Source organism: Triturus cristatus, chromosome 8, assembly GCF_964204655.1.
Source record: "Triturus cristatus chromosome 8, aTriCri1.1, whole genome shotgun sequence".
NCBI classification, from domain to species: domain Eukaryota; kingdom Metazoa; phylum Chordata; class Amphibia; order Caudata; family Salamandridae; genus Triturus; species Triturus cristatus.
The window spans coordinates 1,449,822,131-1,449,845,921 of record NC_140591.1 but is presented as its reverse complement, the minus strand read 5'-3'; the positions used below and the strand labels follow the sequence as shown (position 1 = coordinate 1,449,845,921).

At 45.2% G+C, this 23,791-nt stretch overlaps 1 protein-coding gene across 1 annotated transcript in view; it reads right to left on the bottom strand.

Annotated features, from left to right (window-relative positions):
- Positions 1-23,791, bottom strand: part of TENM4 (teneurin transmembrane protein 4) — a 1,193,139-nt gene that overhangs the window by 248,897 nt on the left and 920,451 nt on the right. Inside the window, exons 11-13 of the mRNA XM_085623238.1 lie at positions 12,679-12,849; positions 3,402-3,616; positions 2,279-2,489 (exon numbers count right to left, since the gene is read on the bottom strand). Coding sequence (XP_085479364.1) covers positions 2,279-2,489; positions 3,402-3,616; positions 12,679-12,849 — 597 coding nt within the window. The remainder of the gene's footprint in view (positions 1-2,278; positions 2,490-3,401; positions 3,617-12,678; positions 12,850-23,791) is intronic.

Below are 23,791 nucleotides of genomic sequence, written 5' to 3'. Positions count from 1 at the left end.
AATGCAATAACCCTAGTGTTAACTGCCTGTAGGGAGTCTAGACTTCTTTTCAATCCCAAAATGTTCCATGTCAAGTTAACCCCAGTGCCATCAGGATCTAGGAAAAATGTTGCCTTTTTATCGTATCAAAAAATAAGAAAACGTAAATAAAAGGAACATGTACAAATCAATTCTGATAACTAGACTGGCCCACTTGACCACTGAGCAAAACACTACCTGGTTGTTTTCTTTCTGTCTCAGAAACATCAAGAAAATAAACAATAAGAACAACTTGCATTTACGAATACAGTAGAAAGCGCGTCAATGCGGTTTTGTCTGAAATAAGTGAATATAACATTATAATGTGATGAGACACACGAAAAAGGAATGAACAGGGCCATGTATAAAGGAACTCCAGCAACAGTATTCTAAACATAAAAAAACTCCCCCACCATCAGCACAACCTCGACTATAGCTACTGCCGCAACTGGTCATTACCTGGACTTGTCCCTATCCCCGCAAGCGCTTAGGTCGGAGCTTGAGTAGGGAATCTGTACGGTCTTGTATTGGTCGGTGGCGCGATCGGTCGTGGTCAGGTGAATGCAGTGGTCAGCCCCTGTAATGGAGGCCAAAGGAGTGACATACATCCTCAGACCAGGCATGAACTTCGATGAAGCCGACGCATGAGGAGGCATGCACTGCAGGGAGCAGGGCAGTGAATTATTTCCAAGTTGGGGGGGGGAGTGGATGAACGATGGCTCGCTGCGAACATGAGTAAACTGTCCGCAGCGCAAGCAGCCAGGCCATAAATGAAAAGAAGGGGTTTGCAGTCAAGGTCTAGTTTTACAGCCACCCCGCTGTGATCCAAATACAGAGCAGCAAAGATTTAGCACCACAAACAGGATGATCATGAGGTCTGAGTCATATATACTGTTCTGTACCCGACACAAGGCTCAGGCTCGACAAATCCGCCCATACCGCTATACATGCGGATTGTGATCCGTCTTTCTAGTGGGTTACGTTACTTGGCCATGCGCAATCAAGAGCCGCGCAATGCATAAAGGAGGGCTGATGAGAATATGAAATGGCGTCTTTTCCCCTATCAGGTCACGTGACCAGCCTGAGCAGAAGCTTGATGGGTCTCTAGAGGTAAGTTTGGCATTCCCTGAGGCTTCCCGCGTTTCCGGGTGCATAAAAGGAGTACAGGTTGCAATTCCCAGTGGCATATCTGTCCCAAATAGGTATTGACAAACATACAAAGCCCTGTTATTCTTTACTGTGTGTTTATTTGCAATTCAGCAATAACATAGCTCGGCTTAAGGGAAAGAGCCTTGCACTGCGACAGGAGGCAGAATGACAGCGGGTGTATAAAGCACGCGCTCGCGTTTATGTCGAACTTCCATATCATCAATGGAGAGTTAGGAATCAAATCAGGGGCAGCTACATGCAACACAATAAGGGAACAATTTTGGTCTTCGTACACAACACAGGAACACTTTGCAAGTGTCACAGTAAAGACCAACACCCTTCCATCCAGGTACTACCAACAGAGCAGCACCCATGCTACCCATGCGCTCGAGCACTCAGGTATCTCATCAGGGGTCTGCAGCGCAACATAAATGCAACTGCAACATAATTCATTGCTGACAGTTGGAGCAATGTACCCAATAAAATAACAACAATAAACCTATTTGTAAAGCGTGAACATATCACCCATAAGGGTTTCAGGGCGCTGGGGCCCGTCAAGAAGATTAAGCGAGTTATTGTCCAGAGTCGCATGATGCTGTGCTGAGCTGAGCTGCCGCCGGGGATCGAACCGTGAGCCCCGCGCTCCGGATTCAGCCACTCTGGCTGCTGCGCCACACCTCTCCCTAACATTAGAATAACTTGCATTTATGAACAACTTGCATTAACGGATATATACGAACAACAGGAGCTATTACTGTCTCGATTTCAGTACAAAACACCTTGGGAAGGGGCTTTCTTGGACATAAAGCACAGCTGAAATCGCACTCTTATTCTAAACTATATATGAAAATTTAATTCACAAAACTCAAATTTGGCAAACAAGCATTCTGGGGTCCTGGGTGAAGGCTGTAACTTACTTGTATAAGGCCTAGATGTGTTTACACCCCAAGGCTCCCTTACATTTCAAACATCATCAGAGATAGTTTATACTGAAATAGCGTGCAAAGACTTTTTAAACTGAAAAGTGAAGTACATCAGCCTCGCCAAAATATTTAAAGCAGAATACACAAGTCGCGTCGGTTCCACTTAGATGTTAAATATGGGAACTTACCGATGGTTGTGGTAAGGAACGACACGAGCTCCGCCTCTTTCCCGTCATTGTAGAAGGCCAGGTGCCAGATCCCAGAGTCCAAGTACTGAATGAACCCCGTCTCGTGGCTGGTCAATGGTGCAATGCCCCGATGGAGCCGCTGAGGTCCTTCCAGGTTCCTGGCCTCTTGTGCCAGCAGCCTCCGACCATCAAGGAGCTCCACAAAGTCAAACTGCGCGAAAGGAATGTCGTCAAATCGCACAACGATTAGTCAAAACTGTCACCAACACAGATTGGCCATTTGTTTCGGCACTAGGTCAAGACAAATCCACTCAAATATGTCTACACAAGCAAAGGATCTTTATAAACATGCAATCTGCCTGCCTGTCCATGCCTTTCTAGCCATTATTTCTAGCACTAGTAAAAGTTAATAAACATTAGCAATTGATAGGATAAAAGTCAGAAGACGGACACGTTTCAATTCTCCCAAAAAACATAGCACCTCCGGTCATGCTTTTATTTATTTACATTAGAAGCCCTTGGTATATCTAAACATTCTTAATACTTTCATTTCAAGTTGTGGCTCAACCTTACACTGTAGGCTGCCATCTTTCAACAGTCCATGTCACCCACAACCCCCTGCTATCAGAAAATTGTTGCTAAAGGCATCCCTCTTGCACCCCTCACTCTACAGCCAATAGAAAGAAATAGAGACTGAAATACTCCTGTGGGCGGATCCAAGATGTGAGTGACATTGTCTGTAGCCTATAGCTGAAGGTTCCTGAGCCAAGTAAGCCAAGGCTGAAGGAGGCTGGACCAGTGCCCAGAGCATAGAATACAATATGTTCGGCATGAATGGTGGAAGAGTAATCACACATCAAACATAAAAATAGAGGATCAAGACTTCTGCTTTTTCAAATACACAGATTTCAAGCAGATGGCTAGATTGAGTGACATGCTAGCCCTAGGAAAAATAGCCTTTAAAAAAAAAAAAACATACATGCAAACAAAGACATAGATACCAGTGCATACATCACAGTAAAACAAGTGCTAATTGGCATAGACAAAAGCAGCCACAATCATTGACAGAACAGCGTAGTGGTGAAAATGCAGACGATTAGTTCTGCAGAGAAGACGGTCTTACCTGCGTATGTGAAGGGGGAAGGCCTCTCCGTCCATAGATCCCAACCAGCGCCGCCTTTCCCAGAGACACATTGAACTTCAGGTGCACAGGGTGGTCTATGAAGACTTGCGATCGCCAAAATATGCCCGGAGGGATCTTCTGCGAGCTCCGCCTGCCAACATCGAGCTCTCCGGAGTCTATAAAACTGTCGTCCGGGAAGAAACTACTGGGTTTACCTACCAAGGCACAGGAAAACAAGCTTCGATTAGTCTGTATGTCGGTAGGGACCGGTCCAATGCATTAGAATTTAGAGGCAACCATCCTGCCTACCGTGCCGCTTATTGGTTGTAGTAAAGGTGTGGTTCACTACCTGCTCGGAATCTGTCACTCGAGGTGGTCTAGAAGATGTTGTGAGGGTCAAGGAGATAACATGGCAGCTGGGAGGTTGGAGCATGCAGTGAACAGGGAGGTAAAGGCTTGATTTGGATTGATTCACAGATCGCAGGGAAGTAAACTACATTTTCATCAGGGGCAGCTCCTCCGTCATAGCGGAGGAGCGTTGCCTGACAGCCCGCGCCAGCAGATGATACATTTTTAATTATCATTTTGATTTTATTTATGCTGTCTGTCTGCGCCAGCAGATGATACATTTTTATTTATCATTTTTATTTTATTTATGTGTGCTTGGCCGGCCGTTCTAGGCCGGCCAAACACACATGCCCACTTCTAACACTGCAGGGATCAAGAAAAGGCACAGGCTACAGTGCACTGTCTGAGCGGCAAACAAGGCTGCTCAGACCAATCCTGGCACTGCTTTCATGTGAGAGGAGAACCTGGATTGGGTGTGAAGCCTGTGCCCCGAGGGCCCATCCCTTTCTGGCCAGACTGAGACTAGCGGAGCAGAGAGGCGACCGTCAGAGGGAGTGGAGAAGTAGTTACGTTTTATTTTTATTTATATTATTTCAAACTACACCCCCACTCCCCCCAAATCCCTGTTCTCCCCCCACGGCCGCCTTACCACTTAAGATAGCCGACCGCCACTGATTTTCACTAGTAAATGACCTTCAAAGGGACAACAGGTTAACAAAATAAGTAATTAACTGTAAATGCTACTAGTGCGTATCAGCACCATGTATGGACGATAAGACTCTCTGACCCAGTCAGAATTCTTACATTGGTGATATTAACTAGTGTTATTTGACTACATTTTAGGTTCAGTAGCAGGGACACAAAGGAGACAGAGAAGACATGCTTATTTGCTGATGAGGGGTGATAACGGGTCCGGGTGCTAATAAGCTATTGCTCACATGTTGCTGTGCATGAACAGCTGCTACTTACCCTTCCTGCATTATGCGTTCTTATCAGAATTACAAGGTAGGCAATTAACAACAGTTAATGTCCTCTGCAGATGGCGGAGCCCACTATTAACGCCCTGGTGAGAGGGCAGCAATGCTTTATTACAACAGCAACCTACAATGAACTGAACTGGTTTTGTACATTAATGACTTGAGTAAGGCCTTTTTTGTTTTAAGGAGGTGTAGTCTGGAGAACTTCGAATACCATTTGGTATGTTCGCACACTTTCGGTGTACCACCACTGAGAGGTGTCTAACAGAACAAGACGAGTAATTAAAAACACAATTCTACACCACATGGTCCCTTGACAAGCGGCCCGGCTTTCAATGAACGCACCCATGGCCTTAAGGCAAGCCTTGAAAATATTATAAACAGAGCAGTGAAATATTATAAAATGAGTCATGCTAACACCCGTCACTTCCTGTAATTAGGTACACATGGAGGTGAAAGGTATATTTTACTGCTGCTGGGTAGATTTCAAGCTCTGCTGGGACAGGTTGAGGGTCTGCAGCAAGCTAGGTGGTCTATCAAGGCATTTCGTCATCTCAACCGCAGGCGCGAATGCAGCCACGCTTCAATCGCTGGTCATCACACCAGCGCACTGTACAAGAAAAACCTCTTGAGAGAGACATGCGGCACATCCCTTTCAAAACAACAAACCTTCTAGGAGGAGTCAGTAGGGAGAGGATCCGCCTTTGTAATGGCGGATCCATGGTCAATCAGAGAGGGAAGGCGATCAATTTCCTTGTGCTGGACAATAAAACCGGGGTTCCTCTTCACCGCCATTGAACCATGACTGCTAATTAAAATCTAGACTTACTACAGTTGTATATCTATTTACTGGTAATTTCGATATTTTTTTGTGTCTTAACTTTTGGATTACAGGCTGGCTCCCAGATTTAGAAACAAGGCAAGAAAAGCTTCATGCCTTTTCAGAGTCCATCACTTCCAGCCCCAGGCCACCCTGGGTTACAAAGAAGGTCTATTCTGATACATCTAATACTTTATTCGTCCCTACTTTTGACATCCTGTCTTTTTTTTACTCCCATCAACATGCTGCACTAACGAGTCCTAAACAATAAAAAAAAATGACAGCTGTCATTCACTTTATCGTCACTTCTGTGTGCCAGCTGTTCCTGATAACACCCACTGTAACGGTTACATCTTCGCATAGGAGTCTGAAAGATCCATTTTATAAACCATCTGAACAAATCAGCCAATTACCATAAACGACATAAAAAAATCAAAATGCGTTCGTTTCAGAATTGCTCTTAGCTTTCCATTTTGATCAGAACAGGTTATGGAAACAGGAAGTTTGCATTCAAAAACAGACATGAAACATACTCACAGAAAACCACGCTGACAGGTAACGCAAAGACAACACAAAGGCAGTGATAAGCAAGTGAAAACTTTTGGCTTAGAACCACAAATGCTTTGAACATCGGAAGAGAAATGCCAATGGGAAACAGGTGAAGTGAGAAGGCTGTTCATGAGAGTGGAACATGGAGCGCATGAGGCAAGTAGAGATGAAATTACCAACACCTGCTGGTCTGGCAGAGCAGAACAAGATGGCCGACTGTCAGGGTTGGGACCTACCTGATAGGCTGCGTCTGATATAGTAATGGACACTGAAGAAATACTAGGAGAGATATAGTAAAAAGAACTTGAAAAAGGGTACAGCACGGTTGCAGAAGAAGATGGCCGATTGCCAGGGATGGTACCTACCTTACTGGTGGGATAGGCTGCGTCTGATATAGTAATGGACACTGAAGAAATACTAGGAGAGATATAGTAAAAAGAACTTGGAAAAAGGGCACAGCACGGTTGGACCACAGTGTGTATGGTGTGAGACGCTGGGGTAGAGCTAATCAGTCAAGTGCGAGATGGGTGTGCAAAACATCACGGAGCATCCCTAACAACAGGTCACGGCAAAGAGCTAATCTGCATCCAATGGTACAATGTGTTGTACCTACAACAAGGCCCCTGATCAGTTTGGTTAATACTTGAAAGTGGAATTCTCATTCATAGAAAAATAGGAACCTGAATCCCATCCGGGCCTCGCGTTACTTCTGCGGCACCTTCTTGCTTAGGAATCAAACTCCGGAACGGATGCTTAGCCACCAAGATGGTGATGAGCGCACTCGCCCTGAAGCCACGTTCATTGGCCAGGGCCATCTCTTTTCCTACTGATGCGGCTTCATGATGCGGTCACCTTTGGATGCGCTCTGTGGGGGAGATGGCGCACTGTACTTGCCTATAATGCCAACAGCTTCTCTATGGGCATAAAGGAAGAGGGTGTGTGTTGTAGCCAGGCGGCATGCAGCCCGCGCTCATCTCTAAAGTAGCAGAATCAACTTTGGGCCTCAAAAACGTAAACAAAAGGTCCCAGTAAACATGCAAACGGACAGAATTTGGTGCTCCAGATTAATAATAAAAAGAAATGCGTGAAGGTTATGTACACGCTCTACTCAACCACCTACTGCTCATTCCACATTTCAGCAAATTTTGACTATGCGCACAAGAACTTAAATTCTCAAGCCATCGAGGTGTGCGCATCATGCCTTTTGAACACCATTGGCGATCGCCTTAGGCCAATTTCTGAAAACACTATTTTTGGCTTTAGTCAAACTAGTCTATAAAGGTAAGGTTTGATCAGTACACCGTCACAAAAGTATAGAATTTGACCAAATGTGAACTATTTATCGAAGTTTATTCATTGCATCTGCAACAAGTTTTACCAGCAGTTTGGTACCATCAGATACAGGGCTAGCAACAGGTTTATTTTTATTTTAGTGTAAAAGATGAGGTATTATTTTCCTGTAGTTGATGTGATCAAACAGAATGCAGAGAACAGGCAAAGGTATGAAGCAGCCTAGACATTAAAAATACAGGCCTAGCAAGGTATAGTTCACCTAATGTGGGGGGCGAGATAGACTCAATCTAATATTCAGAGACAAATAATTAAAACAATGGTAGAGTATGGAATTGGAACTATACCACAAATTAGAGTCTGACAATTCTGTCGAGATTTCTTGATAGCGAATACCGCTTTAAAGAAACGAGGAAAGGGTAGAAATCATAGAATAGGGTGAAAAGAGGTAGAGGCAAAAAGAAAGTGCGAATTTGGGACAGTGAAATTGCAACTAGAAGGATTACCAATGTTTTTTAGCATGAAGTATACTTTTAGTATGTAAAGGCATAAAGAAATATACTTAATATAGGCGCTCAAGAGAATCTTCAACTTGGCGAAGAGAGGGTCAGATTTAGCACTCATTTCTAGAAAGGGCATTTGGAGGCAGAATGTCCCTTTATTTCCACATTTTTCCATTTTGAAGCATACATTAGTAGGGCTGCCATGTGGTCAATAAAGGACATGAACATTGGCATTGTGCCCTAAAGCATGTTCCGCTTTTGAACAAACTAAAGCAATGTGGAATGAAAGAGTCCTGTGCCTTTTAAATCAGAACCAAAGATTTAAATTGTAATTAAAAGCATGTCCCACAGTATAACAAAGAATGAAGCCACTGCAAATTTGCACACTCTTGCTCGGATCCCACTTTGACTTTCTCTTCAAATTTTAATTTTTTTTCTTGGGGGGGGGGGGGGGGGGGGGGGATGGGCGCTCGATGAAAATGTCCCGTGTGATTCTGAGCAGCCTAGCACAGCCAATTTAATTGCATTATTCTTACAAATCTCAGCAATTTTTCTTTCCAATCAAGGATTCACCGAGTTGATAAATGAGATGGACGATCTGGAGTAATAAGAAGCAACTAATCAAAAATGCCCTTGGATTTCCTGGGCTGACATTGTCCTACGGGTGGAGGCGTTTTCACGCATCCGCTTCCAGGGGCGGGCGTATGCGGAACTCCTCGTCACCCATTTAAAACCAGAGGACATTATGAAAGGAAATACTACTTATGCATTTCATTGTCACACTGCTCACAGTCAAAAGGCCACCGGGTACACAAGGACTTGTTTACAGGATTGAATGAGAGCTTCCTGGACACTCCCACAACATGCTTGTTTCCAGTCTAGGGAGGACCTGGCTTGGCAGTTCGGGCTGGACTGTTCCCATGAGGCACAGGGTCCAGACTGATTTGCATATGGCTGGGTTCAAACTGGAACGGCATGGTGAGCAAAAAAACAATGGATTTAGGCCCAGATCTCTGTACTGGGGTGAATGTATGACATTGTTCTGCATTGTGTCCCTCAACTGTTTTTTTGCATTTGTCACCCCGAGTGGGACGGGTATGCTCAGACGTGGGTCCCCTACTCTCCATTCCACTGGAATCAAGCTATCCTGGCTGAAGAGGGGTGAAACCCCGAAACAGGTCCTAGGATGCTTGTTTCCAGTCCAGGAAGGACCTGGCTTGGCAGTTCGGGCTGGACTGTTCCCATGAGGCACAGGGTCGAGACTGATTTGCAAATGGCCGGGTTCAAACTGGAACGGCATGGTGAGCAAAAAAACGATGGTTTTAGGCCCAGATCTCTGTACTGGGGTGAATGTATGACATTGTTCTGCATTCTGTCCATCAACTGATTTTTTTTGCAACTCCCACAACTGGCCAGATGATTAAAATAAAGGGCACTTCACTCTGCAATTGGGACACACAGACAAGACAGATAGGACTTGAGTCTTTTTTTCTTTGTATTTGTTAAGCAATAACAGCTTGTGACAGAGGCCAGTCTCTTCAGACAGTGCTATACTGTTCAACAGGAACATGTTTAGGTTATGTATGAATTGTAGCAGGTTGTGTAATATATCAAAATTGAAGGTTTGTGCTTACATATGCATGGACTCTTCGGGGAAAGCAGACTATTGGTTGGCTGCACTCTCATTCTTGAGAAGCTGGCGGAGTTGATGGTTCAGGCAAAAGATGCATCTTTACATTCATCGTTTGGGTGTTAGTTATTATTGGTTCTTACTGGTTAATTAAATTCTCACAAAAAATCCTTTCTCCTTCCCAATTAGGGTACAATATTTCAGGGCAATTGTCAGTTATATGAAGCTGCCATTGATCTTTCTTCTCTCCGCCGTCTTTGGCATTCTGCTAGGTTCTGCCTTGGCTCCTATTATAGCTTATCATTTGTTGGTACCATTATTTGTATTATAATTTATCTGGTTGGTACATTCCTCTTCCCCCCTCTTGTCCTGAACCAGTTGGAATGTGCCCAGAGCATTGACACCTTAAGGTTCTACAGCGGACTGGAACCTGTGGAGGTGCTTTGACATGAATAAAGACTCTTACAACTTCTATACTGTGTCTTTGGCACTTTTATAGCACACAATTAGTACATGTTGTGTCTCTAACCTTCCTTGTTATGATGATCACTGGGAACTACTTCTGCAGTTCTACACCTTATGCATGTTGTGCCGTGTGCCTGCGTTGCATGCAAAGATCTAGACAGGTGACAGCATGAAATACATCCAAATCAGCTCTCACTGGCAATAGAATACAGGAGGCAAATTGGCAAAGGGAGGGTCAAAGTCTAGAAAAAGATTAAGATGGTGTTTTATGTTAAGATGCATAACACTACTCACACAACTTGCTTTAAAAAAGTTGTGGAGGGTGTAAATAAGAGGGTGTAAATAAAACAGTGTAAATGGAATGAACTACTCATTTTATGCAGCATCTTTTTACTGCTAGTCCTGCAACCTTACTGCCGGTCTGCTTCCAACATGAGTGGAAATAGTGGCTTCTAATGGGTGGTGTAGGACACTGTACCAGATCTACAGGGGAAACATTGTTTACAACGCAGGGATTACATCGCAATGCCATTACATCGCGGTTTTTACAACGCAAGTCATTACAACGACTTGCGCTAGATGGCGCTCTAGGACAAGGAATAGTATAATTTACTATCCAACACCTTCCCTACTGTACGTAGACTGGAGTTGGAATAGTAAATTATACTACTCCTAAGTCCTATTCCTTGTCCTAGAGCGCCATCTAGCGCAAGTCGTTGTAAAGACTTGCGTTGTCAAAACCGCGATGTAGTGTACCGCGATGTAAATTTATGCGTTGTAACGTCATACATCCGATCTACAGAGCACTGAGGGCAAAGACACGTGCGCAATTCTTCCAGGTCCCCTGGCCTTATAAGTCTCCTGTGAACAACTGTTAATCTACAAAACTGGAGAAAGCCTCAATAAAGGGGGTGAGTTCTTGTAAACAGAGCGCCTTCATTTTTTAAGAGCAGAGTCACTGCTATGACTATGTAACCTCCGAGTCTTACAGTGACCCTCCCACCATTCCCCTGTGCGAAAAGATTGCAAAGGAGTAAAGCATGGCAGGATGACAACTCACGAGCGGCGGTCGTGGAGAGAACTTCAACAGGCAGAGCAAAGAAAGAGCGACTGTTCAAGCTTTAAGAGGCCATTCAATTGGCGCCAGGTGCTTTTGATGTCAGCTTGCAATTGAGTTTCCCCACAAGGAGCTTGTGAAATGTCCTGGTCCTCTTTGTCCCAGAATATTAGTCCTTTACCCATCTGATCACTCACTCTTTGGAGTTTTCTAGGGCAGGAAAGGGACTGACCCTCAACTGCTTCTAAGCCCTTGATTTAAAAAGTGAAAGTGTACGTACACTGCCCTGAACAATTCTCTAGCTCGCGGGGCTGATCTTCAGTTCTTACGGAACATGGCTCGTGGTATAAAAAAAACACCAGCCACAATTATGAAGGATGATGGACTTTGTTAACCTCAAAGAGTCTACGTATTTCAATGCTTTTTGGCAAATGTATTAAGGGAGTGACAAGTAAACCCAAGGGATTCCTTAACACCAGTAATGTTTTCATCAACATAGTCCACATAAACAGGCATTTGTGGTGAGGAAAGGGATGTTTAGGAAGAGTCCCTCTAACACTAGTATCACTCCATTATTGCCCAGCAGAGTCTCCTGATTACGGATTGCAATTGGCGGGTGAGAATGAAGGTGGCCACCTATGATTGTAGATCTCTAATTTAGAAGAGCAACAACCAACCTTTGGATGAAAACAGGGGGATGGTTTCTCAAATAAGGAGAGTGAGCAGAGTTCTCTGCACAGAGGGCAGAGCTGACATGTTCATATTAGGCTGCCTGTCTATTACAAAAACTATAGAAGAAAAAGTTCATTAGCCAACATAGAAAACGTTTTGCTTTGTGGAAACCTTAAAAATATTTTTCAAGAGGGCAGGGTTGAAAAAACAAAATGGAGATGCAGCGATTTCGATGTCTTTCGGATTAGCAGAGATAAAAGGGCAGAAGCACGGGCTTGGTGAAGGGGGACGTTTGCAGGATGGATGGGTGGGTGGACTGGCACACGTCTGCTGCTGTTTTTATTTGATGCCACGCAGTTCCACTTATTGTCCTGCCATGGTCTTCTGGTTGGACATCTGAAAGAACTCAGGAGGGTAATGGTAATCTATCCTTACAGACCCCTCATGATAAAGTGTCACTGAATGATGCAGAGATGGCATCGGTCTTTAATGAGAACTATACTGATCCAACTGCAAGCAGCTTCCCACCTGCTGCTCTTCAAAAACACATGATTGTAGGTTTATGAAAAAAGCTAAAAAAGAGTACAGAACAAAGATTGTGTTGCCTTTATGTTCATATCAAGTGATATGAGACCTCTTCTTGATGGTTGGTATTAGGTCCAAAGAGAAAAGCTTTATCGTCAGAACATAATTCCATTACACCACATCTACTACTATACACAGAAGAAAGGACAAGATGGTGGAAGGATGTACACGTCATAGAAGAAAGGACAAGATGGTGGAAGGATGCACACGTCATAGAAGAAAGGACAAGATGGTGGAAGGATGCACACGTCAGATGGAGAGAATGAAAACTAGGTGTTCTAAGATGGAGAGTGAGGACAGATGGCTCATGGGGTACCAGACAAGATGTCCGGGAACCAGAACTGGACACAGAGGACTCACAACATGGACAACACGGCATACCTTCGCTGGTTCCTTTGCCTTTCCTGTCCGGTACTTCTAACCCTGTGCCCCCCGAGGGGTATAAGGTGACATCCGTTGGCACTGGCCAACTGCTGGCTCGGTCTTCCGTGATCTCATACATCTGTGAATCCGTCGGCTGTAGGTGCCAGTTTAGGCCAAACAGGTGCATGGCTGCAGTGAGCAATGAGAAAAGTCATCTTTTTTGCAGGGGCACTGCATCAAAACTGCAGGGGCTCTCTGTGCACCCTCACTTGACTTCTTAACTCTGCTGGTGACATCAGTGCAAACAACAACCCCATGGTACTAGTATGCCTGGATTGTCAACAACATATCAATGACGTGTTTGGAAGTATAACCCTCTGAAGATCGTTAAAGCTAGATTAGAACTGCTGGAGGACGTCAAGCACAATACAAACAGCATACTCAACATGAGAATAACAGAAACACCATCTCTCTGCCAAACAACCACAGCTAAATTAGACCTTAGGTTTGATTCATGTAAGACCTGCAGCAGTGTTTGGCTACCATTTGTGTTTCTCATTTTTGTCCTGCACATACCGCTGGGCAGCGGCTATTCGACTGCATTACAAACGTCATTTCGAAGGTACTCAGATTTGTTTTCTAGCACAACATGTAAAGCTTTTGTCCTGAGGGGTCTGTGTCCCCGCACAAAGCAAAAAAGTCTTACAACAATGTTACAAGATCATCTCTAATCAAAAGCACACCTCACCATAAAGTATAATCAAGACATACGGTAACGACAAATTTCATCTGGACATGTAAATGTGCACAGTGAGGACTAAAAGGCACATGCATCAAAAGTTTTTTTGAGCGCTAATGGTGCGATTCGCAAAAATCAGCTGTTTGCTAACGCAAATTGGCCTTTAGCGATGCATGAAAGTGTTTGGCAAGTGCAATTTAAGAATTCGCAATTTTATGCGAGTTCCTAAATTGCGATTGCATTTAAAGAATCGCAATTTGAGATTCCTTAAAAGCAATTCAAGAAGTACTTTGAAATAGCGATTTCACTTTTTGGGACCGCAAATTACAGTTAAATCAAACTGGTAATTTGCAAAAACTTTGAAAAATGCAATAAAATGCATTTTTCAAAGTTTCAGGTTACACACACACATGCCCTTGGGGCATGTGTGTGCGAGCAACATGGGTGCACATCACAATTTCAGGGGTGCAATAGGGTGTCCTTTTAACACCTTTGTACCCTTGAAATTGCATGCGCAATTTGAGAGTACATGCGCATGCAATTTCCCATTCATTCCTATGGGCCTGTAGGCCCATAGGAATGAATGGGAAGCCATTCCTTAATTGCGAGTCGCAATTTGCGAGTCGCAATTAAGGAATGTTTAGAAATCGCCATTTTAATTGCGATTTCTACATGCATAGGCTTTTGAGAGTCCCTAATTGCCATTCTTAATAATCGCAATTAAGGACTCGCAAAAGCATTTCTTGATGCATGTACCCCGAAGAGTCAGTGGTAATGGAAAATCATACAATTTCCGACAGAAAATGTCAAGACCAGAAAGGAATCCAGCAACAGAATTTTCCCCCCACACTACCCTAAGAAATTCTTTCAATGGATTATCTTCTGGACTCAGTGTTTCCTCAAGAAACTGGGGCATTTTCCACTTCATCTAAACCCGATTCCAAGCGAATTTTAACTCTACTGAACGAGCTATTAACGCCGCTGTGGATAATCCACAGAAGGGGTGGAAAAATGTGTTGTGTAATATTCGTTGCTTGCCCAAACAATCAATTGAGGTGTGGGACTTCTTCAGGTCAACCCGAATTGGGCTTTTTTACCAAAACTTGGCTTAAGCCCCATTCTGTACCTGCTATTGCATTAGGCATACCAGAAGGGCACAACATGGTGAGACTGGATAGAACCATGAAGACAGGTGGTGGAATTGCCATTGTGCATAAAGAAGGAATCAGTATCTCTGTCCTGCACCAACGTAGTGATGCTACTATGGAGATGTTGGACTTTAGGATAGATTCTCCTCTGCAGGCTAGCTGGAAAGGGGCGCTAATTTATCGCCCCCCAGGACCCCTAGCAGACTTCTCCCTACAGTTGGTTGAATTATTAGCCCCGTATGTGCATGTATGCAATAATTTCCTACTGTTAGGAGACTTCAATATCCACAGTGAGTGTCGTTCTAATTTAGATGCTCAGAAGGCCCGACTCACGTAGCTAGTCATACTCTAGATATTATATTCTCAAACTCGGCTAAGATTCAGTGCAAATGCCCCCCCCCCCCAACAACTTACCTGGTCAGATCATTCAGTTATTGAATTTTGTATTCAGGACCTCGCAGACCCTAACATTTCTAAACCAGCTACATTCTATTCTTGCAGGCAGTGGCAGAAAGTCTCTGCGGAAAACTTTCAAACTGTTTTTTTGAGACCTCAAAACTCTGCTTCGGATAATATTGAGAAGGCACTGTCCAGATATAATTTGGCTGTCTTATTAGCCATTGATCACATTGCACCGCTGAAATCCTCCTTGAGTCATTCCAAGCGCCCACAGGCAGTCTGGTTCTCGACTCATCTGCGTGTTCAAAATCAATTCTGCAGAAAGTTGGAGAGAATCTGGCGTGCCTCTCACAATGAGGCAGACAGAGATCGGTTTTATTCCACTCTGTCCAGCTATCATAGAAACAGCGCGGAAAACCCACATAACTTCTCAGTTAAACCAGGCCGGCAACTCCTCAAAAATCCTTCACCAAATTCTTCAGTGCTTCCTTAATCCCAAGGCATGTGAAAGCTCCGAGGCCCCCTCCCAACAGCTGTGTAAGGATATTGCTCTATACTTTTCATAAAAGATAGAGCTTATCTATGGAAACATTACTGCAGCAGGAAGTATGCTGCAGATCCCTTTGGCCTTGGACCAATTGAATATAACAGATGCTCATCTGTTAGAAAACGTCCCCGCTATTACTTTGGTAGAGGTTGAATCACTGATCCACAAGATAAAGTCTGGGTTCCCATCTGACCTCATTCCAGCTAAAGTTATTCCATCTCTAGCAAAACATGTGTCCCCATCAGTACAATCCCTCATCAACCTTTCCCTAACAGAGGGTCATGTACCGCGGGAGTGGAAAGTTGCCCAGGTTAGACCAATCCGTAAGAACACAAACTCCATGGACGGACCTTTCTAACCTCCGTCCCATCTCACTTCTTCCATTTTTGAGCAAACTAATGGAAAAACATGTTAACACCCATCTTTCCAAATATGTCGAACTGACTGGATGTTTAGATCCTTCCCAGTCCGGTTTTAGGCCCAAATACAGCACCGAATCAGCATTACTAGTAGTCACAGATAACATCAGGATGACTCTAGATAAGGGCCACTCTATGGATCTGGTGCTGTTGGACCACTCCGCTGTGTTCGACACAGTTTCCCATAGTATTCTGATCAAAAGATTGGAAGAGGTTGGGCTAAGAAAATCAGCCTTACTGTGGATGAGGAGCTTTCTGTCGGACCGCTCCCAGGTTGTCAAGCCAGGCTCATATCGTTCGGCTCCTATGGAACTGACCAAGGGAGTACCCCAGGGCTCATGTTTGAGCCCTACATTATTCAACATCTACGTTGCTCCCTTGGCCAATCTTCTGAGGACATATGGGTTTATCCCCATATCGTATGCCGACGATACTCAGTTACTCTTCCCATTTAACAAATTTACATCGGCGGTGCGGCTGGCCTTCTCTAATGGGATGAGAGCCATATCAAGCTGGATGAAGAACAACTTCCTCCAGTGTAATGTGGGAAAGACTGAGATAATGCTCTTCGGAGAGGCCCCCCTTTTGTGGACTCCAGATTGGTGGCCTTCCGACCTAGGTCCCCATCCCATCCCCAAGCTTACAGTTAAAAACCTAGGCATCCGCCTAGATATAGCTCTCAATCTGAAGGAGCATGTTGATCAGACAGCTGGTTCATGTGTTCATGCAATAGGCATGCTCCGTCGAGTCTTCCCTTTGCTTCTGGATTCTACCCGCAAAACCTTAGTCCAGGCGCTGGTATTAAGTTGCCTGGACTACTGTGATGGCCTGTTGGTCTCTGCCAATGATGCTTCACTTAGCAGATTGCAGGTAGTTCAGAACACAGCGGCATGGTTGGTCCTTAATGCCCCCTTCGGGACTCCCTCCCGCCCTCTCCTTGTGAAGCTGCATTGGCTCCCTATCCGCCGACGGGTCAAATTTAAAATCTGCTGCCCCATCCATAAGGCACTGTTGAACCTGGCCCCATCCTACCTCTCTGAGAAATTCTTGCCCTATGTACCATCAAGATCCCTCCGTTCGAGTGCTAAACATCTCCTGGTGGTACCTCGGGTGAGAAAAGCAAGAGTAGGAGGAAGAGCACTTTCCTATCTCGGCCCCCGTTATTGGAACGAGCGCCCCTCGTCTCTGAGACCGTGTCTAGAACACCTACAATTCAGGAAGCTGCTTAAGACCACCCTGGTTTGCGCTTGCTGTTATATGCTAGAACTGCCACATACCCTCACAGCCCACTTTAAGCGCAGAGATACCCCTTCGGGGGTCGATTCTAGTGCTATATAAACAAAGAAATAAATAAACCCCAAACCAATCTTTCAACTCTTAATTTGACACAAATAATTTCTTTTTTTTATAGAAACTGACAAATGCAATAATGGGAATCCAAAACTAGATCTATACATTATACATTATACTTTATTTGTTGTGCTGCCTACTGAGATGTTTGCACTGCAGCATAATGGTGCCTGTCTGGGCTGTAGTAAAAATAATATTTGATCTTTTTGTGGAGCCACAACAAAGTGGTCTGTGAAACCCAACACATCAACACAAATGATTTCCAAGCCTAGATTTTCAGTTCGCTTTGCAAACTTGACCACCATGATGTTTCTGATTTATGATTCCATGGATACAGGTTGTGATACATTTGTTAGTGAGTTACCAAAAAGCTTTAATTTCAACTCATATAAAAAAAGTCATGGGCTGTGTAAAGTGTGGCATTTTGACACTGGTGCTTGTCGGCACGCAATGGTTTGACTCGCGACATACGGGAGACCCTGCTTCAGAGATCCGCCCTACACCTCTAAAAAAAACTAGGCTAATCTTCACCACATTGAGACAAACCAAAGTTCAAATTCCACAAGAACAAATCCACCAGATAAAAGGTTAAGGACCCTGGGTTTAGTGAAACGTTTGATACTGTAAAAGTGCCCAAATAAAGAGTTTCCTAATCAAAGGATGCTATAAAGTGGAAAGTGTCCAAAAACATCTCATAGTGTGAAAAGGCTTAAAGTGGTGTACCGCTGAGTACGGTGCAGTGATGAGAATTATTGCCCCATTTTGAAAGTTATCTACTGTTTGGAATCCATTGCTTAGTTGTAAAAGGGGCCAATAACACAAACGTTACAGAGACACTAAAACCCACAAAAATTACTAAAGAAAGACCAGGAGAAGCCACAAAGATTAAGTGGTTACAAATTCTTGAGATCCAACTCAGACAATGCAACGAATTTTGAGACCCGGTAGGCAGCGGGTTTGAAGAGCATTACCATGGCAGCCAGGAGGACGGCCCGAAAGATGGAAGAGGCAACCGGCGTTTAGTAAATTGACAGTGGCGTTACATTAGCCCCTGCGGTGCGGGGGCCCCTGAGCTCCAGGGGCCCCACACTGGCACTGTGCATGGGCGGCTGGCCCACAGTCTGCGAGCTCCTGACTGGGTCGGGGGGGCAGCAGGGGGTATAGCTTCCATGTACTTTGCAGGGGGGCACAAGCTTTGTTATGCCACTGGCTGTTGAGTGGTGATTTTTTTATTTATTTTTGTAGCATTTCCCCTAAAATATTTGAATAAAAGTAAAAGGATTCAAACAAAACCCTGATAAAGTAAAGCATCATAAACGACAAATATCTATAAAATTAGCTATGTGAGAACACATTATTTTTTTCCAGGACTCACATAAGGCCAGATTATGTTTCCGGTATTTTATGCAAATGTGCATAATCCTAGCATAGGACATTCATCAGAAAGGTGGCATACTTATCCAATCGATCTCCAACCATATTGGTACTAGAAATTCAAAAGGAGCGGATTGGATTCTCTTCCTATTTCAATACAGTCTTTCCCACAACTAACATGTGATGGCCTTAAAAATGCATGTAACACATGTCCCCCACAAAAATCTGAAAACTTCTGTTTATATGCCACCACATGTCATCCTTAAACTTTCCATATTTTTTATTTTACATTTTGGGTGTATTCCAGCATTAGTGCTAAGAAATAGTACACTCATGTCAAAAAACAAGATGTTGTTTCTCATTGAAATCTTTATCCTTAAAAACAGACCATTCAGTCGAAGGAATCCTCATGGATCAGATGCAATGAGTCCAAAGTCTGAGGAATAGCTGAGGGTCAAGACTCGCCCCGTGGAAGATCTGGTGATCCGTCCTTAGACTACAGTCGCTCTGCCATTCACTAGAGGGCCTTTGGTTCTTCTCTTTGGACCAGTAGAGTGTCTGGTTTTTGCTGCGCTCTAATCCTTTAACGGAAGGAGGGGATGGGGGATAGGGTGAGTGTATCTTTTGTGTGTCTATCTTCAGAAACTGCCATGCATGGTTGTGTGCCTGCACAAGGACTCTGGTCATTCTCCGTAACTCACACCAGCCTTTTGCTTCCCTCCAGTTTCTCTTCGACTGGTGAATCTAGACAGTAGAGCCCCGGAAATGGACCTGGTCGGCTCTATCCACACATGGTGCGTACCAGGCTGTATGGTTGAAAATGTAATCACAAAATATCATAAAACGACGAGATATTTGGAATAGTGCCCTTTCTATTTGATATTCTAGTCTGTCTGAGAGAGTTGAAGGGGGAGGGGGAGGAAAAGAGGCAGATGTACTGAAAGGAGGGAAGCAGACAAGAGTATTAAGAGGCGGGGCAAGTTGCAAACAAGGAGTAGAGCCAGAGGGGGAAGTAGAGACTTAAAATAGAAAAGGTTCGGGTGGCCATAAAAATGGGGAAGGAACAGAGAAAACAAGGGGCCTTGAAGGTGGCATCAGAAGAAGATGGCCAATCCCAATAAAGGAGGCCGTAGGTTTCCGAAGCGCAATAAACAAAAAAGACACAGAATTCTTGTCAGCTGCAGATGATGATAATGGCTGGGAACTGCTTAGTGCAGAGCAACCATCCATCGTGATATGCTTCCGCCGCCTATAAGCAGGGCCACGAATTATGCAATTGGCGGCTGCTGCGATTTTTGCATGATTTTAGATGTGCCACATGTGGCACATAATACATCAACTGCTGCATAATCTGCAGATTTCAATCCCCCCAAAATGTTTTCTAGCTCAAACAGTTCAAATGTTACTGAAAATGCAGCGGCACATCTTGCTGCGTGATGGAAGATCCTTTGCAAAGCTGGACTGCTCACTTTTTTGTTGCTTATTGCTATACTTTGGTGTTAAACTGGTACTAATGAGGTGCAGCCAATGCCCAGAAAGTGTTATCAAGTTTGAAAATGACAAAATAATGAAGCCCTATTATTATTACTAAATGTGCCGCATAATTAGGCCTTGATTGCCTCATAATTTACTCAACCCTGCTGCATAATTTGACCCTCTCCTGCAGCATAATTCCAGTGTGCCAGCCTACATGGCTTATACATGTAAACGGTTTGGTACAGAGGACTCAGCCTTTGCGATCTGTTGCAGTTACCTGTAAGGTGGATGTGTGTGGCTCGTAGTGTCCATCTGTTGAGGACTGCTGTGTGGGAGCTGCTTGGAGTACAGGACCAGTGCATGGTGATATGCATCAGCTCTCCTTGAGTCTATCGTGGGGGGTGAGCTTTGGGGTGCACTTGACATATGCCTTTTGATTTACACCAGCTCACTGAGAGACTTGTGTGCACATCAGCCATGCATTGTGATCCGCATCAGCTGCGCAGACGGCCTATGTGTGTGAGCAGCATGACAAGAGCACCCATGCATTGTCACCTGCATCAGCTCCCCATAAAACCCAGTTGCAAGAGCTGTAGGCCGCACAGCACCTATGCATTATAACTTGAGGACCCATAATGGGCTGGATCCCGAGTTTTGCAACGGAACAGGCTGTGTGTGATTGTTGTGCAGTCTGTATGCAATGGTGGCAAAGTCTTCCTGAATAAGAGCATCAGCCTATCAAGTCAACACACTCAAGGGGAAGCGCGGCCCTGGATTATGCATCCACCAATAGGGACTAGGGACACATTACAGATGGGCAGCCAGAGCTCAAAACTGCTCCAACATGCCATGCTAGACGGGTGCTTCCATGGACAGGTCTCCCTACCTCCGGCTTCCTAATACCTGCACTGCTTTTGCCTTTATCACAAATGGTGCCGCGTACTGACGCGTCTGTCCGCGAACGAACATGGGAGAATACGAAGGAATAGGATGAGAATAAAGCACAGATGCTCAGCAGCCAGGAGTACAAAACAAGGGACACGTACAGAGCTGAAGAGAACCAAGGAGGGAGCACACAACTGACTCTTAATTTGGCTTCCTACTCGTCAGCGGGCGCGAGGCGGGCTGGGCGCGAGGCGGGCTGGGCGCGGAGCCATCCAGCTCTGAACGCGCCTCCGGTGACGCTCTCCTGCCTCGGAGGCAGCTCTGCCCAATTAACAGTTTCGCTAAATGTCCCATTTCAGAGATTTTGCTTTCCCGAAGTAAACAATTGCCATATTTATTAGCATTCCCTCCACAAGGGCCTTTGGTACCAGTTGACATGAATTGTCTTTAAATATGCAGAAAGAAATTAGATTTCGCTGGGTAAAAAACATTCTTAGCTTCCCGACTCCGATTGCGGCATCCAAGTCCAGGCTCTTAATCCAACTGAAGATTGTCTCACCTGGGGTTTTTCATTCTTTGCTCTCAGGTTAGACTCCATTTCCGGTTTCTGAATTCCTCTCACCTGGGCTGTATGCCAAGATAACGTTGACAAAAATATCGTTTGACAGACACGCTGGGCCCTAAATATCGTTTACAAAAATATCATCCTATGTGGTGTAGATTTTCTATTATTAACTACTGAGGTGATATTTTTGTAAAGGATAATTGGGACGCGACATCTGGCAGAGGATACTTTGCCTGTCACATGTTGGTGCCGTGCCATCACAGCTATCACTTTAGGGGACAGGGGGAGCATCTGTAGTTTGAGCCACCCCTCCTAAATTTAAATATCTGCTTGACTAGGTCTTGGTCGATGTGTATCTGATATGTTCACAAGATGAATGTGCAAGGCGGCATACATTTCACAAGGTGATGAGGATGCTGAGTGGGAGGTCGGGGTACCAAGAATGTGATGGACAGCTCTGCGCATGGCAGGGTGCATCAAACCTGGCAGATTGCCGAGGGCGAGGATGGCTGGTGAATGCCTAGGAGGGTGGCAAGGGGCTAGGGGAGTGTCAGGGTGCTGCAAACGTGGCATCATGCGAAAGGGTAGGGGAGAGCGCCAAGAGCGTTGGGGAGGGCCAAGGATGCTAAGAGAACTGCAGGCAAGAGAGCGGTGGCAGGGTGCCAACAGGGTGGCACAGCGAGGAAAGAGTGCAAGGCAGAGTGTTGGCAGTCTGAAGACAGCATGGCAGAGTAAGGAGCGCGTGGCAGCGTGTGGACTGTCTGGCAGTGTGAAGGCAGCATGGCGGAGTAAGGAGCGCGTGGCAGTGTGTGGACTGTCTGGCAGGGCGAGGAGAGGGTGGCAGAGTAAGGAGCGCGTGGCAGCGCGTGGACTGTGGCAGGGTGAAGGCAGCATGGCGGAGTAAGGAGCGCGTGAAAGCGTGTGGACTGTCTGGCAGGGTGAAGGCAGCATGGCGGAGTAAGGAGCACGTGGCAGCGTGTGGACTGTCTGGCAGGGAAAAGGCAGCATGGCGGAGTAAGGAGCGCGTGGCAGCGTGTTGTCAGTCTGGCAGGGCGAGGAGGGCATGGCATGATGCAGAGATTGGCAGGGAGAGGAGGGAGTTTCACAGGAATGAGTGTGGCGCGCACCTACTTACAGTTACCACAGCAAGAACTAATGTACGTTGGTTGGGCGAACAGTTAAGGGGACAGGGTACCTTTCGAGTTTGCGATGGAGCATACTTGGCCGGAGGACTGTACTTTGAGGATGTTCATGAAAATGGCAAGAAAAAGGAAAAAGATGAGAATGTGCATCTTAAATGCACCCTACTCTATTCCATGATGGAGGAACCTCAAGAGAGTTCGTGAATTCCAAATGCACCTATCATTCTATAGCCATCTCATTAAAAGGTGACGCTCTGGTTTTATGAAAATGCTGACTAGGCGTATTTAGGGTCAAAGGTGCTGCTCCACGGGCACACTATAGATTCAATGTAAAGCCTACGGTGCCGCCTCTGACGTCCCCTTTCAGGCTGCGGGTCTGTCCACGCTGCGCCCTCAAAGACCGCTCTGAAGGGGGACGCTCTTAGTTTGGTATTAACTTGGGCCTCTCTGCTGTCAGCGACCCCAGCCCATCATTCAGCGCCCTTCCTGTCCCTCATAAGAGCTGAAAGTCACACTCAGCATAAAATGGGCGCGTCAGAAAGAAGAATGCACCCCTGAGAAGAAAAACAGATGCAAACAATGGCGCCGACTCACAAGGTCGCCAGAAGGGAGAGCCCCTGACCGAAACTGATAAAAGGGGGAGACAGGAGAGAGATCTTGATAGATCCGAGGGAAGAGACAGGGCAAGGCTAGCCCGCCTAAACAGAAGAGACCCCCATAAACGGCCACGGTCAGCAGAAAACGCGCCCGGCCCTTTCCACGCTAGCTTATTGGCGTCCTTGGGCTCCGAAGGGAAAAGTAATAAATAGCCGAACAAATCGATAGTGGAGTGTGATATTAACGGGCAGGCTAAAAGGCTGGGCAGGGAGACATTTACTGCGCTCGGCTGCTTTAAATGAATTGTTGACGTGTTTCTTTGAACGAGATATGGTGCACACAATGTTGCAGATTCACACCTGTATATATGTACACGTGAGAACATCTGTGTGCATGCACGAGAGCATACATGGGGAGTATGTGTGTGGAAGTTATTCCACATTTGAATTATATATGTGCATTAACGTGGAGCTAATACAATTGAGACAAA